Consider the following 15,921-nt stretch of genomic DNA (forward strand, 5'->3'; position numbering starts at 1 on the left):
TTCCTGGTATTAGTCCAGTAAACCTCCTCTGCACTGCTTCCATTTACATCTTTCCTTAAAAAGGAGACCAATACTACACACAGTACTCAAGATGTAGTATCACCAGTGCCCTGTATAATTCGACAATAACCTCCCTACTTTTGTATTCAATTCCCCACGCAATAAACAATAACATTCTATTAGCTTTCTTAATTGCTTGCTGTACCTGCTTATTAACCTTTTGAGATTCATGCACTGGGACACCCAGATCTCTCTGCATCTCAGAGCTCTGCTATCTCTCATCATTTAGATAATATGCTGTTTTACTCTTCCTGCCAAAAGGGACAATTTCACATTTTCCCACATTATATTGCCAGATCGTTTCCCACTCACTTAACCTAACTAAATCCCTTTGTAACCTCCTTATGTCCTCTTCACAACTTATTTTCCTACGTACTCAGTCATGTTCTCATCATCCTCACCACATTGCTCAATGTCATCTGCAAATATAATTGACCATGGCATTTCCTGTTATACTTGCTCAGTTAGAACATCCACGGCCATCAGGAAGAGGAAGAGGTTCAGTGTCCATCCTTGATGCAATTCAACTTTGACGTTGAAACTCTCTCTCCCCCCATACTGCTTCTTACTCTTGGCTTGGCACTCCTTGGACATGTCCTGTAATAGTCGTACATGCTCCTCAGGGACTCCATGAATTCTAACACATCTCAAGACTTCCTCCCTGGGCACCCGGTCATAAGTCTTCTGTAGATCAATGAATACAGTCCTCATGTTGCATTGACCTTCCAGATATTTCTCCATCCCTTGTCTTAAAACAAAAATAGCATTGGGATATCTTTCTACTGATGTTAAGAAGCTCTAGCCCAGTTATATACGTTAATATTCTGGATAAAAGTCAAATAAATCAACTTGATGTTAACAGAGTGATGAGTCATTTAAATATCCCTAATACAAGTTTGTTCCTTTTGAAATGTTCTCTCTCTCCCCTGTTTTCTCCATCCTCACCTCTGACAACAGAAGAGCTTATGGACTTCTTTGTCTCTAAGATTGGGACAATCTGATCAGCTGCCTCTGCTGCTTCCCTCCACTCCATTAGTTCACTGGTCTAAACTTCCTCTAAAGATCTGACCAGCCCCAGCCCTGAACCCACATCTTTCTTTAGTTTCTCTCTTATATCCTCTTATCTTCTCACAAGCTCATCTTGTTCATGAGACCCAGCTTCATCTCTATTTACCCTATCCCCACTGGACTGCTGTCCACCCAGGAGAGTTTTGGAGGAGCGTAAGCTTATGCAGGGTGGAAGTTGGGAGACCAGCCAGGAGGGCAATGGAATAGTCGAGTCTGGAGGTAACAATGATGTGGATGAGCAGCAAATGGGTTGGCGTGGGATGGAGACAACAGATATAGAGTTGGAAGGAGGCGATCTTCATGATGGAGAGGATATGTCATCGGTAGCTCAGCCCTCAGCTCAGAGTCAGATCGGAAACTAAGGTTGCAATGGATCTGGTCCAGCCTCAGAATGTGACAGGAAGAGGGATGGAATTGGTAGTGAGGGTAACTGAACTTAGGATGGTGGGTTTTTATAGGCCTGAGTATTAATCCACCTCATGTGTCGCAGCTGTACAGACCTGAGCATTAACCAACCTCTGCCACGTATGATTCCATTACAGTAACAGGCCTTTCAGCCCAACCTCGATCTATAAAAAAAAATGTCTGTTCACCAATTGGGCTTTCAATGACACTGTTACAATCCATAATTTTCCACGTGGCCGAATATGTTCCATCAATGACTGCAGAGCCCAGTGTAATTACTCAGCACTGGGTTGTACTCTGAGCATGTGCAGTACAAGTGATGGATGTGGAACATGATGATCAGGATTTGATAGGAGATGACATTGAATTACAGAGAACGTCGAGTCTGGAAACAGACTATTTGATGCAACTCATTTGTTTTCATGGTTATCTTCAAAGAATCTCACTCCACTGCATCTCCCTCACTTCAGCCTTTCAGCTTTTCATTCTAATCTCCTTTCTCTCGTGTACTCATCTAGTTTCCTTTGAAAGCAACTAAGTTACTTCACCTCAACTGCTTCCTGTGGTAGTGAATTTCACATTCTAACTACTCTCTGACTAAAGACATTTCTCCTTATTTTCCTGTTGGTCTTATTAGGAACTATCTTGTACATATGGCCTGGTTTTTGATTTCCCCCCCCCCCCCCCCCCCCACCCCGCCCCTGCCCACCACATGGAAACATTGGCTCCACTTCTACCCCGTACAACATATTCATAGTTTAAAGAATCCTCTGGCAGGTCACATCTAAGCCTTCACTTTTCTAAAGAACAAAGCCCTATCCTTTTAATTTTCCCAATAACTGTAACCGCTCAGTGAGGATATCATCCTTAAAAATCCTTTGTGCACAAGCTCCAATGCTTATTTGACTTTTTAATTGTATGGAGACCAGAAATACCTACATGGTCCTAACCAGTTTGAACAATATTTAATTATTTCTTAATTTGGTACCCCTGGAAATAAATCTGGGCCTTTTGTGAACATTTTTATTTGATTTGCTGACTTGCAATAACGTTTTTCATTATTCATCTCTTTCTAGAGATTGCATTTCTCTTCTTCTCCATTCAGTTTTTTATTCTCTAAGGTCTAGGCAATATTTGTATTTTTGCTCCCACGGTATATCATTGCATATTGCACGAACATATGGGCAATGAGCAGGAGTCGGCCATTCATCCCCTCGTTGTTGAAGTTCATTTGCCACTTAACGACCAGTCTGCAGGTGTTCTAATGTCTTCTTGTATTATGTTACATTCTTCCTCAGTGTTAGAAATGCTGTTTGGCATCAGCTGCCAATATTTTCATTGTTCCCAAGTCCCGGTCCGTAGTGTAAATGATGAATAACGGTGTTGGATCATCACTTTGAACCTTCTTCCAATCTGAAATTGCGGGTGGATGTGGTGGTGATTGCATAGATTACATCAGGGAGGAGGGTCCAGACATTCGGGTTTCCACATAATAAAGTGTTTATTTTATGTATTGTGCCTCTCGAACTGACCTTAATTGGGATGCCGAAACATTACATTCTCTGCCCGCATTCAAGCTATCAATGACTGCTTATTTACCCAGAACAGCCCGCGCTCCAGAAGGTCCCCTATCAATGACTATTGGAGTCCAGTGCGCAGGTGCATTGTGGGTGTGCGCTCTGAGCATGCTCAGTGTCAGTCATGGTGACAGAGTGAGGAGGAGCGGACGGTTTGGGAGGCGGGAGGAGATTGTGGGCACAGGGTAGGAATGGAAACCGCGGCTGGACTGGGAACTGGATCAACTTCTGGGGTAGGCCTGAGACCCCGAATAAGAGGCCCGAAGCCCCGCGTTTACCCCGCGGTGACAGGCCCGGGGACAGCGGGCTCACTGGCCGCCATCTTGCGAGTCGGGGCGGGGCGGATCCGGGAGGCGGGGCTTCCTCCCCAGTGACAGACCCGGGTTATTAAAACAAAAATTGCAGGAAAAACTCGGCAGGTCTGACATCATCTGGGAAGAGAAAGACAGAGTTGACATTTCGAGTCCGTATGACTCTTCTTCAGAATTGAAGAGAAGTAGAAATGTGGTGAAATATATATGTTAAAGGGCGGGGCGGTGGGGGGGGGGTGCGGCGTGGGACTGGTGAAGCTGGATAGGAGGCCAGTGATAGGTGAAGGCAAAGGAGAATCCGATTACCCGGGCAACAGGCCGCCGCCATCTTGGGAGAGGAAGGCGGGGCTTGTTCAATGAGGGGGCTCTTGGGCGGCCATCTTGGTGAGGTAAGAGGCAGTGGGCGGGGACTCAGGGACCCATTGGCCTGTGCAGATGGAATTCACTTCCCCAGAACAAAAACAGAATTACCTGGAAAAACTCAGCAGGTCTGGCAGCATCGGCGGAGAAGAAAAGAGTTGACGTTTCGAGTCCTCATGACCCTTCAACAGAACTCGAAACGTCAACTCTTTTCTTCTCCGCCAAGGCTGCCAGATCTGCTGAGTTTTTCCAGGTAATTCTGTTTTTGTTTTGGATTTCCAGCATCCGCAGTAGTTTTTTGTTTTTATTTCACTTCCCCAGAGATCAGTGAAGGCTGGGTCATTGCACATTTTCAAGGCTGAGTTAGCTGCATTAATTTTTGATCCACAAGGCAGTCATGGGTTATGGGTGCGAGGAGAAATGTGGCGTGAAGGCCAGAATCAAATCAGCCATGATCTCACTGAGCAGGCTTGATGGGCCGAATGGCCTCTGCTGCTGTTATTTCTCACAATCTTATGAAGGTGGGCTGCTTCAGCGAGCGGAGTGCATGTTTGGCCATCTTGTTGGGGAACAGAGAATTGGTGGAACTTCAGCATCCCAGTCATCAGGAGATAAGAGGGGAACGTATGTGAAACAGGGTGTTAAACCTTCGGGGAACCAAGAGAGAAAAAAATGCTTCATAGAAACTATAATTTTTCACTCTGAATTTCTGGTCTTTCCTGACAGCGCTAACTTTTGTAAACTCCTTTTACAGCATATCAGAAAGGGAGGATTTGAAAATGGAAAGCTCAAACCAAACATCACAGCAAGATCTGACAGAGCCACTTGTTTCATCGGGACCTGAATATTATCCGCCTTTGAGTGTAGCAGGAGAAATGTTTGTCTGTTTACCCGTGGGAAAAGATTTCAAGCATCAGTGTGACTGGAAAAGCACCAAGACACACACACCCATGTAAGCATGTTCCAGTGAATTGACTGTGGAAAGAGTCTTAACCAGTTAAACAACCTGTAAAACATTACCCCATTCACAGTGGAGAGAAACCACACACATATTCTGTATGTGGATGAGGCTTCAACTGATCATCCAATCTGGAGAGACACAAAGGCACCCACACTATGGAGAAACCATGGAAATGTGGGGACTGTGGGGAGGGTTTCAGTTACCCTTCTGAACTGGAAATTCATCGACGCGCTCACACTGGGGAGAGACCATTTACCTGCTCCAATTGTGGGAAGGGATTCACTCAGTCGTCCAGCCTGCTGACACACCAGTATGTTCACACTGATCAGAGACCTTTTGAATGTTCTGACTGTCAGAAGAAATTTAAAAGCAAAAAATATCTTCTCAGACACCAACACATTCACAGTGGGGAGAAGTCATTCACCTGCTCCATGTGGGAAGGGATTCACTGCTACATCTAACCTGCAGAAACACCAGCGAGTCCTCACGAATGAAAGACCTTTTAAATGCCCAGACTGTGGGAAGTGCTTTAAAAGTTCTGGGGAAGTGATATGCCATCAACGTGTTCACACAGACGAGAGACCGTTCAGATGCTCTCACTGTGGGACTGGGTTCAGGCGATCATCTGAACTCACTGTACACCAGCGAGTTCACACTGGGGAGAGGCCGTTCACCTGCTCTGCATGTGGGAAGGGATTTACTCAGTCATACAACCTGCTGAAACACCAGCGTATTCACTCTGCTATGAAACCCTTTAAATGTTCTGACTGTGAGGAGAGCTTCAAAAGCAGCAATGATCTGCTGAGACACCAGCAAATTCACACTGTGGAGAGACCGTTCACCTGCTCCGAGTGTGGAAATGGATTCACTGACTTAAAACGTCTACTGAGACACCGGAGAATTCACGAGTGTCTGCAGGAGTTGGATTCTGCTGTTTTTGCTACTGTTAGCCACATCCAGTATTAATCACTGTATTAACCTCTGTATTAATCCTGAGGTGTGTAAGAAATGTGTCCCAGCCACTCTCTTCCATAGTTCAGAGCTCCAGGCATGGAACAGAAGGCTCCTTTATAACTGTATTTGGAGTCAAGAAGAGCAAGTGTGAATGCTGGAAAGTGTAAGATTTTAGTCCAGAAGTCACAGATTACCCAAAAAGGGAGCTGTTGAAGTCATTGGTGATTTTTCAGCGTTTTATTAAGAGGCAACATTTAGATACGATACATCAGTTAAATATTCAGGAAAGATACACAACCTGTAACAGCTGAGAATGGTTTACCAATCCTGATCTCTGTGGCTGGAGGTGACAGTCTCCTCGGAATGGTTTACTGGTCCCGGATCAGGGAGATGCTGATCTCCATGGCTGGAGGTGACAGTCTCCTCTGGATGGTTTACTGGTCCTGGATTGGATGATCGGACAGATGAAGCTGATCTCTGCAGCTTGATGTGGCAGCCTCTTCTGTTCTCATTCTTCTGGATCTAGTCCAAGTGTTTGGTGTTAATCTGAAGCCAGATCATTATGGATCAGTTTGAAAAAACCTTTACTGTCCAAAATGATGTTCCCTCTCGAGCCTGTTTAAACTTCACTCAGACAGTTGGTTTACATGTGGGTCATCAGATCCAACCTGATCAGGGTTAGAGATCTCTTGTTTCAGGGACATTGATAGAGAGATGTCCTTGGTAGAGATAACAGGCCTGTCCTGTGTTTGTCACCCAGCAAGCCGCTGTGGAAGCTTTCTTCGTAACAGAGAGTACGAGAGCTGTTTCTATTAATATTCAATGAATTTCTTAACATCTCATGAAGATTATTAGATGGTGATATTTTACCAAACAAACTGTTAAATCAGAGATTGGTGTGAAACTGCGACCTGTTCCTGACTGAAAGTGATGTTTCCAGTCTGAAAATTTCCAAGCGTTTGTGTAACATTCTGGAGTCTCCCAATGTAAGGCAGTGACAACAACAACTTGGATTTACCCTTGAACAGATTAAAATGTCCCGAGACCCTTCACAGAGAATCAAAAGCTGGGTCGAAAAGGTACGAAGGAGACAGGTTTAGTGAGGGAATTCAAGCCCCGAGGACCTCAGCAGGGTGAAAGCGCCTCTGCCAATAGTGGAGTGAAGTAGGTGTGGGGAGCTGAAGGGGTCAGAATTTTATTTTTGTTCTTTCATGGGATGTGGGGGGTCACTGGAAAGGCCAGTATTTGTTGCCCATTCCTTGTTGCCCTTGAACTGATGGGTTGCTCAGCACAAGAGTCAACTACATTGTTGTGGGAGTTTGGAGTCACATGTAGGCCAGACCAGGTAAGGATGGTAGATTTCCTTCCCTAAAGGGCATCAGTGAACCAGATGGATTTTTACAACTATCGATTACTGAGACTAGCTTTCAATTCCAGATTCATTAATTGAATTTAAACTCCATCAACTGCTGTGATGGGATTTGAACCCATGCCCCCAGAGGATTAGCCTGAATCTCGGGATTACTGATGCAGTGATATTAGCACCACACCACACCACTGCCCTCAGCCCCTTGATTTCAGGAGCACACAAAATGAAGTTGAACACAGTTAAATGTGAGGTAGTAGATTTTGGTCAGAAGAATGAGGAGGTCATTTATTACTTGGAAGGTGTGAGCCTGGGTGGAAAAAAGGAACTAAGAGATCTCTGAGTATAATTGTATCATTCAGAGCAAGGCCATAAAATGAGCAAATCGAGCACTAGGTTTTATTTCTTGAGGAATGGAATTGGAATGTGGGGAAGTTCTGCTAAAGCTGCCTGGAACCCTGGTCAGACCACACTGAGAGTAATGAGTACAGCTCTGGTCACCATTTTATAAAACAAATAGAGAGACACTGGAGAGGGAGCAGAGAAGATTTACAAGGATGATACCAGAAATACATATGAGGAAAGGATTGACAGACTGAGTCCCTTCCCCCTGAAAAATAGCAGGCTGAAGGGTGACCTAATAGAGGTCTTTAAAATTGTGAAAGATTTCGATAGAGAGGAAACAGAGAGAACGTTTTCTCTCGTGGGAAAGAGAATAACCAGAGGTCTTCAATAGAAGATGGTGTAAAATTATTAACACTGAACTCTGTTAAAACCCCTTTTGTGTTATAGTGAGGAAGGAAAATGGAGAAATAGGGCATAATATAAATTAATTCCACGGGAGAAAGATTCTGGGAAATAATGACAATCTTTAAAACACTTACTGCAGCTAAAAACTAAAGTTCTTGAAGATTGGTTGTGTGAGCCAAAGGCAGGAATGTAGGGGCCTCTCTGAGATAAATGGCAACAGGATGTAGCAGCCTGCAGGTACGAGGAAATAGAACCATGGTGAATACACGGAACATTACATGATTAACCAAGGCTAACATTCCTGACATGAACTGTGAATACGAAAATTTAGGTGATTAACTAAGGCTAACATTGCTGACATGAACTATACCTGACTGGTTAAGAGAAACATTCTCAGGGCATGATCACCACAGGGATGAATATTGATTGGGATGGGGCAGAGGTTAATTGGATAAGAGGCAACAAGAAAGAGATCCTCCTGAGCAAGGCCATGTGGAGGAGAAGAAGCCGAGACCAGCAGCCAAGAGAAGGAGAAACAGAGAAGAAACAGATTTGACACAGGTAGAATAACCCACATTAAACTGTAAATCATTGCCAGAGCTTGTTGCTGTAGTTTACATGAAACTTGATAAACTTGTCCTGACTCTGTCTCCATAAAGTTGTTTCACAATTGAAACTTTGTTACTATGTCTGTTTCTGTTGATAAATGAGGAATTAAAACCTCCCAAAAGTACAGATTGAGTTACTGTTTATATTAAAATAGACTGTATCGGTATTTATGTTAAAGTAGAATGTATCTCTGATTACATTACTGAAAACACTGTCTCAGATTCCTGCACTAAGCCAATGCCTCTATTTATAACATACTAGGATCTACCTCAGTTATTACTGCATTGCACCATATCTCTCCTTATATTACAATCGGCTATATTCAAGATATTACTGCACTAGACCCTATCTGATTATTACCAAACTCGACCATGTCTCTCTTTATATTACACGTTACTCTGCCTCAGTTCACAGAATTGTTACGGTGCAGAAGGAGGCCATTTGGCCCATCGTGTCTGCACCGGCTCTCTGAGCATTGTAACTTGGTGCCACTCTCCTGCCTTTTCCCTGTAACCCTGCACATTGTTTCTATATAAATAATCATCTATTGCCCTCATGAATGCCTCAGTTGAACCTGCCTCCACCACACCTCCAGGCAGTGCATTCCCAACTCGAACCAGTCGCTGTGTGAGAAAGTTTTTTTTCACATCACATTTACTTAGACCATAAGACATAGGAGCAGAAATTAGGCCGTTCGGCCCATCGAGTCTGCTCCGCCATTCAATCATGGCTGATAAGTTTCTCAACCCCATTCTCCCGCCTTCTCCCCGTAACTTCTTTTGCAAATCACTTTAAATCTGTGCCCTCTCGTTCCCTCGATGAGTTTCTCCCTATTTACTCTATCGAACCCCCACGTGATTTTGAACACCTCAGTCAAATCTCCTCTTCACCTTCTCCTCTCCAGAAGAACAGTCCCAACCTCTCCAAACTATCTTCATAACTCAAAACAAAAAACAGAATTACCTGGAAAAACTCAGCAGGTCTGGCAGCATCAGCGGAGAAGAACAAAGTTGACGTTTCGAGTCCTCATGACCCTTCAACAGAACTAAGTAAAAATAGGAGAGGGGTGAAATATAAGCTGGTTTAAGTTGTGGGGGGGAGGGGGAGAGAGAAGTGGTTGGGGGGGGGAGGTGGTTGTAGAGACAAGCAAGCAGCGATAGGAGCAGATAATCAAAAGATGTCACAGACAAAAGAACAAAGAGGTGTTGAAGGTGGTGATATTATCTGAAAGAATCTGCTAATTATGACTGGATGGCAGGACACGCAAGGTACAGCGTGGCGCCCAGAACTATATACAATATTCCAACTGAGGCCTAACGAGTGTCTTATATTGAGGGAACAGCGCCACTAATTGGCGAATACCTGTATTGCAGCCAGTGGCCCAGGAAGGCGGTTTGTCTCCTTTTAAGGCATTATGCAAATATAAATGGAGGACAGTATATCAGCTACCTTTTCTCCATCTAGAGGGATAGTTAAGCATGTTCTACAATACATGAGAAAAACTGAGCTGTTTAATGGAAAAATATGAACAGGGTGACGTTATGATTTTTAAAAATTAGTGTATGTGACTATGAGAGGTAGTGCTTGATGCCGGCTGGCAGCGTGTGAGAGTTTAGGGCATACTTACCTGGCAGGGGAGCAAACAATGATCATGCAGATTGTTCTCCCAGTCCCCGTCAGATCCTTCCTACACGCCAGGAGTCTCACCCCCTCTGCACGATGCCCTCGAGGTGGCTGTGGTGGGGAAGAGACCGTTGTTCACCTCCTTGTGGATTGTGCCTTTGCAAAGAAAGTCTGGAGAGAGATGCAGTGGTTGCTGTCGAGGTTCATCCCGAGCAGTTCTGTGACACAGGACTCTGTGCTCTACGGGCTGTTCCCAGGGACACACACCGAGACAAACATCAACTGCAGCTGGAGGATCATCAACTCGGTGAAAGACGCGCTTTGGTCTGCCCGAAACTTGTTGGTCTTCCAGCACAAAGATTTGTCCCCGACCGATTGTTGCGGACTGGCACAATCCAAAGTCCAGGACTACGTGCTGAGGGACGCACTAAAGCTTGGGGCAGCTGCCGCAAAGGCGCAATGGGGAAGGGTCGCTGTCTAAGACCTTTCTACCACAGCGCACCGAGAGACTGGGAACTGTTTAGAGCCCCTCGGGCTGTACAGATCAAAATGAAAGGCTGTAAATGACTGTAATATTGTTTGTACTGATGCACCTGGTGATACATTTTGTAAAAGTTTAACCTGGATTGTACCCTTGTAATGTTGTCTTTGAAATGGTTTTGAATGTGATTGAAGATTTTTATGAATAAAGTATATTTTTACAAAAAAAAAAAAAGATTGTTCTCCCAGGACGAGGCTATCCCATTGCACTTCGGGTGTGCTGATGCCTGCGATGTCCCCAAATGCGGGATACTCGACTGCAAAATTTGTGGTAGTGGGGGACTGCGTTCGCGCTCTCCCCTGGTTTTTAATTCAAAAAATAGACTTCAACTTATTTGTTTAATGAGGTTCTTTGTTATATCTTATCCAATGTAAACAATTTGGGCCACAAAATACTCTTTCGAAATCTAGACTCTTTTGTTTTCCCTCCCGCAACTATCCAACCCCCATTCTTTTCCCCCCTGCGATTATCAACAGGCGATTATTCCATCTCCGCATCATTTTATCGCTGCCATTTCTTTTGCGGCCGCCAAATTCCACGCGCCATTTTTAACCCCGTATTTGCCCACTCCAATATTCTCTCTCAAACCCCCATATAATACCCAACCCACCATCAAAACAGTCCCTGCACTCCTTCCAGCACCACCCTCCACCTCCCAACCCACCCCGTATCTCTCTGGACTTCGTTATAATATCATCATTCATATACATTCACCATTTAAAACATGCAACTGCGAACCCTCACTATTTCAAACATGTGCAAGTACCCTGTCCCCATGTACATTCTAATTACCCCCCTCCGAAATCAACAGCAGCCTCCCACCCCCTCTGTATAATCTCCCACTTCAACAGCTCCCTCTGTGATTTCTACCTTCTCAAACTCCTGCCCCCCTCTCCCCATGTGTAAAGTCTTTCCCTGCCCCTTCTGCAGCTCACTTCCCCTGCTGTGTGTTTATCTCATAAACAGGCTTTCCATTCACTTGCCATTATTTCTTCAAGACTTCAATAGCGCAAAGCGAAGAAATAAACGGAGAAAGAAAGCTGGAGAGAGACAGAAAGAAATCTAAACCCAAAGCCTCCGTAAAATGAATAGAAAATGACCAACAGGAATCCCGTTTCTGGGCGGCTCCTTTGTTGTGAGTCGGACTCGGTGGAAATGGAGAAGAAACCGGGAAGCCGCGGCGAGGATGGGGGAGGCGCTGCAGCATCGCTTTAATGGGCAGCCCCGACCCCCAGCCCGGGGAGATCACCGCACGGCCGCCGGGCCCGGCCGCTCTCATTCGGCCTCTGAGAGCCGCACTCGCTGTTCCTGAGGCTGCGCTTGCCCCCCGCTCAGTTTCTCCATTGAATCCTGTTTCTCTCCTTGTTTCTCCCAACTCAGATTCACCGCCTCATTTTCTTTTCTTCCTCTGAGCCCCTGAACTCCACCTGACAGGGTCATGTTGGAGAGCGGACATTGACTGTCCTGGGAAACAACAGCAAGAGGAGCTCAGAGGCCGGAGGAGCAAAGGAGCAGCGAGTTCAGTCACCAATCGGGGGCATTGAGGACTGGACCCTGAGTCAGTCAGTCAGGGGAGTCAGAGTGAACCCCTGGGGAATCAGTCATCTCTGAAAAATTAAATGAGTATCTCTTTTATCAACAACACAAGTTAACATTTCTCAGTATTTTTTTTATTCTTTGTTATCTCAATCCCAGGACATCTCTGTTGGAGTTCCTCAGGTCAGTGTCCGAGGCCCAACCATCTTCAGCTGCTTTACCAATCACCTTTCATCCATCATAAGTCAGACTTGGGAATGTATCGCTGTTCCTTCACTGTCGCCGAGTTGAAATCATGGGCCTCCCTTCCTAACAGCACCGACACCACATGGACTGCAGCAGTTCAAGGAAGTGGCTCACCACCATCTTCTCAAGGCAATTCCAGCTGGGCATCAAATACTGGTCTTGCCAGTGACACCCACATCACATGAACAAATTAGAAAAAGGAAAGAAACTGGAATTGTCTGTTCTGAATTTCTATCCTTTACTGACTTTTGTAAACTCCTTTTACAGGATACTTGAACAGGAAGATTTGCTGACAGGAAACTCAAAGAAAACATCACGTCAAAATCTGACAGATTCACTCAATACATCAGGAGCTGGATATCATTGAATCTTTAATATAGAAGGAGAAATGTTTTACCAATTGCACAGCCTGAAAAACCATTGCACCATTCACAGCGAGGACAAATTGTGTGGATGAGGTTTGAACTGACCATCCAACATGGACAGCCACAAGGACACCAGCACCATGGTGAAACCGTGGAAATGTGGGAACTGTGGGAAGGGATTTGGTTCCCCATCAAAGCTGGAAATTCATCAACGCAGCCACACTGGGGAGAGGCCATTCACCTGCTCCGTGTGTGGGAAGGGATTCACTCATTCATCCAGCTTTCTGAGACACTAGCACATTCACACTGAGCAGAGTTCAGTCATCTGCTCCGTGTGTGGGAAGGCAATCGGTCATTCATCAAACTTTCTGAGGCACCAGCAAACTCACAGTTTAGAGAGGCAGTTCACATTCTCTGTGCGCGGGAAGGGATTCACTCAGTCATCCTACCTGCTGACACACCAGCGCATTCACACAAGGGAGAGTCCATTCATCTGTTCCTTGTGTGGAGAGGGATTTAACCGATTATCCAGGCTTCTGACTCACCAGAGCATTCACACTGGGGAAAGTCCATACACCTGCTTTATCTGTGGGAAGGAATTTAATCGGCCATCCAAACTACTGACACACCAACGAATTCACACTGGGGAGAGGCCATTCACCTGCTCCATGTGTGGAAAGGGATACACCAATTCATCTGACCTGTTGACACATCAGCGAGTTCACACTGGCGAGAGGCCATTCACATGTTCCATGTGTGGAAAAGGATTCATTCGGTCATCCCACCTTCTGACACATCAACTTGTTCATACTGATCAGAGACCTTTTAAATGTTCTGACTGTGAGAAGACCTTTAAAAGTGAAAAGGATCTGATTACACACCAGCGAGTTCACGAGTGACTATGGGGATTGAAATCTGGTTACTGTTGCTGTTAATCCTGTTCAGGATTGAATTCTTTCATTCTGACAGCTGGAGTTTGTTTCTGCTGAAATATAATTGTGCAAATATGGGTGGCAGCTCAGAAGACTGGACAGAATTTAAAAAAAGAAAAGAATGACTGAAAGATTAATAAAGAGGGAAAAGGTCGAGAACGAGAGAAAGCTAGTTAGAAATATAAAGACAGATAGTAAGAGTAAATTTCGATATTTTAAAATGAAAAGAGTTAACAAAGTGAGGGTTGCTCCTATAGAAAGTGAGTCTGGGGAGTTAATAATGGCAGATGAATTGAAGAGGGATTTTGCATTGTCTTCACTATAGAGGATACAAGTAATATGCCAAGAATGGCTGTAAATCAGGATTTGGAAAGGGGGAGGAGCTCAAGAAAATTACAATCACCAGGGAAGTGGTACCGAGCAAATTGTTGGAGCTGCGGGCTGACAAGTCCCCCTGTCCTGATGGATTTCATCCTCGGGTCTTAAAAGAAGTGGCTAGTGAGATAGTTGATGCGTTGGTTTTAATTTTCCAAAATTCGCTAGATTCGGGGAAGGTCTCATCAGATAGGAAAATAGAAAAGGGAGGGAGACAGAGAGCAGGAAAGTATAGGCCAGTTAGCTTAATATCTATCATAGGAAAAATGTTACAAGTGTTATAACAGGGCACTTAGATAAATTCAAGGTAATCAGGCAAAGTCAATAAAGTTTTGTGAGAGGGAAATCATGCTTAACCAATTTATTGGGGTTCTTTGAAGAAGTAATAGGTGCTGTGGATAAAGGGGAACTGGTGGATGTACTGTACCTATATTTCCAGAGGGCTTTTGATAAGATGTCACATTAAAGGTTATTGTGGAAAATAAAATCTCATGGTGTAGGGGGTAACATATTGACATGAATGGAAGATTAGCTAGCTAACAGGAAACAGAGAGTGGGCATAAATGGATATATTTCTGATTAGCAGAATGTGATGGTTAGTGTGCCACAAGGATCAGTGCTGGGACCTCAACTCTTTATAATTTATATAAATGATTTGGATGAAGGAACCAATGGTATGGTTGCTAAATTTGCTTATGACACACAGGTAGGAAAATAAATTATGAAGAGGACATAAGGAGGCTACAAAAGGATACAAATAGGTTAGGTGAGTGGGCAAAGATCTGGCAAGTGGAGTATAATGTGGGAAGATGTGACATTGTCCATGTTGGCAGGACGAATAAAAAATCATATTTAAATGGTGAGAGACTGCAGAGCTCTCAGATTCAGAGGGATCTGGGTGTCCCAGTGCATGAATCGCAAAAGGTTAGTGTGCAGGTACCACAAGAAATTAGCAAAGCTGAAAGAATATTATCGTTCATTGCAAGGGAAATTGAATACAAAAGTAGGGAGGTTATGCTTCAGTTATACAGGGCATTTGGTGAGCCCACATCTGGAGTACTATGTGTAATATTGGTCTCATTATTTAAGGAAAGATGTAAATGCATTGGAAGCAGTTCAGCGAAGGTTTAGTTGATCATTACCAGGAATGGGGGGGTTGTCTTATGAGGAAAGGTTGGACAGACTAGGCTTGTTGGACATAGCATGTCAAACTTTGTTTTTCACACATTGTTGTACAATTTTGTCTTTCGTACCTGAGTGTTTAACATCACCTGGCTGGAGCTCAGGAAGGACAATCTGGGGGAGGATCATACACCAGGAACAGAACTTCAGCCTGGACGCAGTCCTTTAGGGTCACACTGAGAGGGACAAATGGCATTTTGGTCTTTCTCATATTTCTTCACTGACAGCAAAACCCACATGTGGATTAATCCTGAGGTGTGTGAGAAATGTGTCACAGCCACTTCTGTGCAGTATATACAGCCTAAAGATGACCAAGGTCAGGCTGTGGAATCCAAGGCCACATAGAAAAATGGATGGAAAAATACAAACTCCCTGTAAATCTATCCCTCTGATTTCTGTTTGGAATCATTGGGTTTCAAAGTTCCCGAGTAGAAGGCTCCTTTACAACTGTGGTTGTACAACCTGAGTCAGGCAGTCTGGAAATGTGCTGTTAAATCAGAGATTGGTGTAAAAGTGTGCTCTGTTCCTGACTGAAACTGAAATGGCAGGAATAAGTCTCCAGTTTAAAAATGACTGTGGTGATTATTCTGTGAAGTTTTTAAGGTTTATTGGTGACAGTCCTGAGTCTACTACTTTAAGCCAATGTCAGCAACAACTTGTATTGACATAGCACCTTTAACATAGTAAAATGTAGCTAAAC

The 15,921-nt window shown here is 44.3% G+C and overlaps 1 protein-coding gene and 1 pseudogene across 1 annotated transcript; both read left to right on the top strand.

Moving 5' to 3' along the window:
* The first annotated feature begins 1,388 nt into the window (after window positions 1–1,388).
* On the top strand, window positions 1,389–14,535 carry LOC144697738 (uncharacterized). The gene is made up of 3 exons (XM_078569745.1): window positions 1,389–1,451; window positions 12,020–12,151; window positions 13,197–14,535. The coding sequence occupies exons 1-3, from the start codon at window positions 1,389–1,391 to the stop codon at window positions 13,629–13,631; spliced, it is 630 nt and encodes a 209-aa protein (XP_078425871.1). The 3' UTR covers window positions 13,632–14,535.
* Window positions 10,737–10,887, top strand: LOC144698582 (U1 spliceosomal RNA; annotated as a pseudogene).
* Window positions 14,536–15,921: the final 1,386 nt, after the last annotated feature.

This window comes from Cetorhinus maximus, chromosome 23 (genome assembly GCF_964194155.1).
Source record: "Cetorhinus maximus chromosome 23, sCetMax3.hap1.1, whole genome shotgun sequence".
In the NCBI taxonomy this organism is placed as follows: Eukaryota; Metazoa; Chordata; class Chondrichthyes; order Lamniformes; family Cetorhinidae; genus Cetorhinus; species Cetorhinus maximus.